Source organism: Cervus elaphus, chromosome 22 (genome assembly GCF_910594005.1).
Source record: "Cervus elaphus chromosome 22, mCerEla1.1, whole genome shotgun sequence".
Classification (NCBI taxonomy): domain Eukaryota; kingdom Metazoa; phylum Chordata; class Mammalia; order Artiodactyla; family Cervidae; genus Cervus; species Cervus elaphus.
Window position 1 is genome coordinate 59,529,157 of NC_057836.1, and position 2,302 is coordinate 59,531,458.

The window sequence follows — 2,302 nt, forward strand, 5'->3', positions numbered from 1 at the left end:
TTTTTAACCTCATACCAATCAATAAAATAAGGATTTCAAAAGAAATATTCTATGATAAATACACACACTGCTGCTGCTGCTGCTGCTGCTAAGTCACTTCAGTCGTGTCTGACTCTGTGCGACCCCATAGATGGCAGCCCACCAGGCTCCCCCTTCCCCGGGATTCTCCAGGCAAGAACACTGGAGTAGGTTGCCATTTCCTTCTCCAATGCATAAAAGTGAAAGTGAAGTCGCTCAGTCGTGTCCAACTCTTCGTGACCCCATGGACTGTAGCCTACCAGGCTCCTCCATCCATGGGATTTTCCAGGCAAGAGTACTGGAGTGGGTTGTCATTTCCTTCTCCCCAAATACACACTAGCATATGGTAAAAAAAAAAAAAAAAGAAAAAAGTCTTAAAGATAAGTTCTCCCAAGTTAAATTAATATGGCATTGCCCTTCCAGAAATAAATTCCAGTTCTATCCATGGATATTTCCTTTTTCTTTGAGCTTCTTTGTGTTTTTCTCTGAAGGTTATTGAAAAGAACAAGATAATGAGAAACTACACAGAAATAAGAAAGTTTATCCTCCTGGGACTGTCAGATGACCCACAAGTTCAGGTTGTGATCTTTGTCTTTCTGCTCATCACCTACATGCTCAGCATCACTGGGAACCTGACCATTATCACCCTGACCCTGCTGGATGCCCACCTCCAGACCCCCATGTATTTCTTCCTCAGGAGTTTCTCTATATTAGAGGTGTCATTCACGACTGTCACTATACCAAAGTTCCTGGCCACCATCATTACAGGAGATAAAACCATCTCTTTTAATGATTGTATGGCTCAGTTATTTTTTTTCATTCTCTTGGGAGTCACTGAGTTTTACCTTCTGGCTGCCATGTCCTATGACCGTTACATTGCCATCTGCAAACCCCTGCATTACATGACCATCATGAATCATAGAGTCTGCGCCCTGCTGGTCTTGGCTTCTTGGCTGGCTTCATTCTTAATTATATTTCCATTACTCATGCTGTTCATACAGCTTGATTACTGTAAGTCCAATGCTATCAATCATTTTACTTGTGATTATTTCCCCTTATTACAACTTTCATGTTCAAATACCAAATTACTAGAGGTGATGGGCTTTTCTTCTGCTGTGTTTACCTTAATGTTCACTTTGACATTAATAATTCTGTCCTATACATATATAATCAGAACAATTTTGAGGATCCCTTCCACCACTCAGAGGATAAAGGCCTTTTCCACGTGTTCTTCCCACATGATTGTCATCTCCATCTCTTACGGCAGCTGCATTTTCATGTACATGAATCCATCAGCAAAGGACAGGATGTCTTTGAGCAAGGGGGTGGCTGTGCTAAACACCTCCGTAGCCCCCATGCTAAACCCCTTTATTTATACCCTAAGGAATCTACAAGTCAAGAGAGCCTTCATGGACATGGTCAGGAAGACTCTACTTTTCTCAAGGAAATGAAAAACTAAAAGTCTTGCTTTGTAAATTAGAGGCATAACAAAGAGCAATCAAATAAAAATCAGGGCTTTTCAAAATCCATTCCTTTTCACATAATTTCCCTGGAAGTGTTTTTCACTGCTCATACTTTCAGTGCCAGCATCTTACCAGAGATAGTGTATATACTATTCCCGTTCTAATTCCCATCATTCACTCATGTATTTCCCTCCCTTTGGGCTCTTCATTCCGCTCTTTAACCTTGGACTGACTTAATTTCCCTTTTTGAAATGTTTTTTGATTTCATGTTTTCACAATATTTCTTAGAAAATTAAGGGCAGACAGAAAGAGGCAGAGCAGCAGACATGAGAGAGACCTGTGTTTTGATTTCACCAGGAAACATTCTTTCTTGAAATTTAGGAAATATTAAATTATTTTAAACACTGTTTTTTCATTTTTTTTTTAATTGGAGGATAATTGTTTAACAATGTTGTCTTGGTTTCTGCCATACATTAACATGACTCAGTCATAAGTATTCATATGCCTCCTCCTTCTTGACTTCACTCCCACCTCCTGCCCCAGCCCACCTCTCTACGTTGTCACAGAGCCCTGGGGTAAGTTCCCTGTGTTATTCCCCAACCTCTCATTGGCTACCTATTTTACATATGTAATGTATAAGTTTCAATGTTATTTTCTCAATTCATCCCACCTTCTCTCAACCCACACTGCCACCATGCACACAAGTCTGTTCTCTATGTCTGTGTCTCTATTGCTGCCCTGGAAATATGTTCATCAGTACCATTTTTCTAGCTTCTATATTGAACATCGACATTTTAGCATCAGCAAACTAAAATGGATGG

The 2,302-nt window shown here is 40.1% G+C and overlaps 1 protein-coding gene across 1 annotated transcript; it reads left to right on the forward strand.

Moving 5' to 3' along the window:
- The first annotated feature begins 530 nt into the window (after positions 1-530).
- Positions 531-1,469, forward strand: LOC122680274 (olfactory receptor 6C1-like). Its single transcript, XM_043881458.1, has one exon. The coding sequence runs from the start codon at positions 531-533 to the stop codon at positions 1,467-1,469; it is 939 nt and encodes a 312-aa protein (XP_043737393.1).
- The last annotated feature ends 833 nt before the right edge of the window (positions 1,470-2,302 follow it).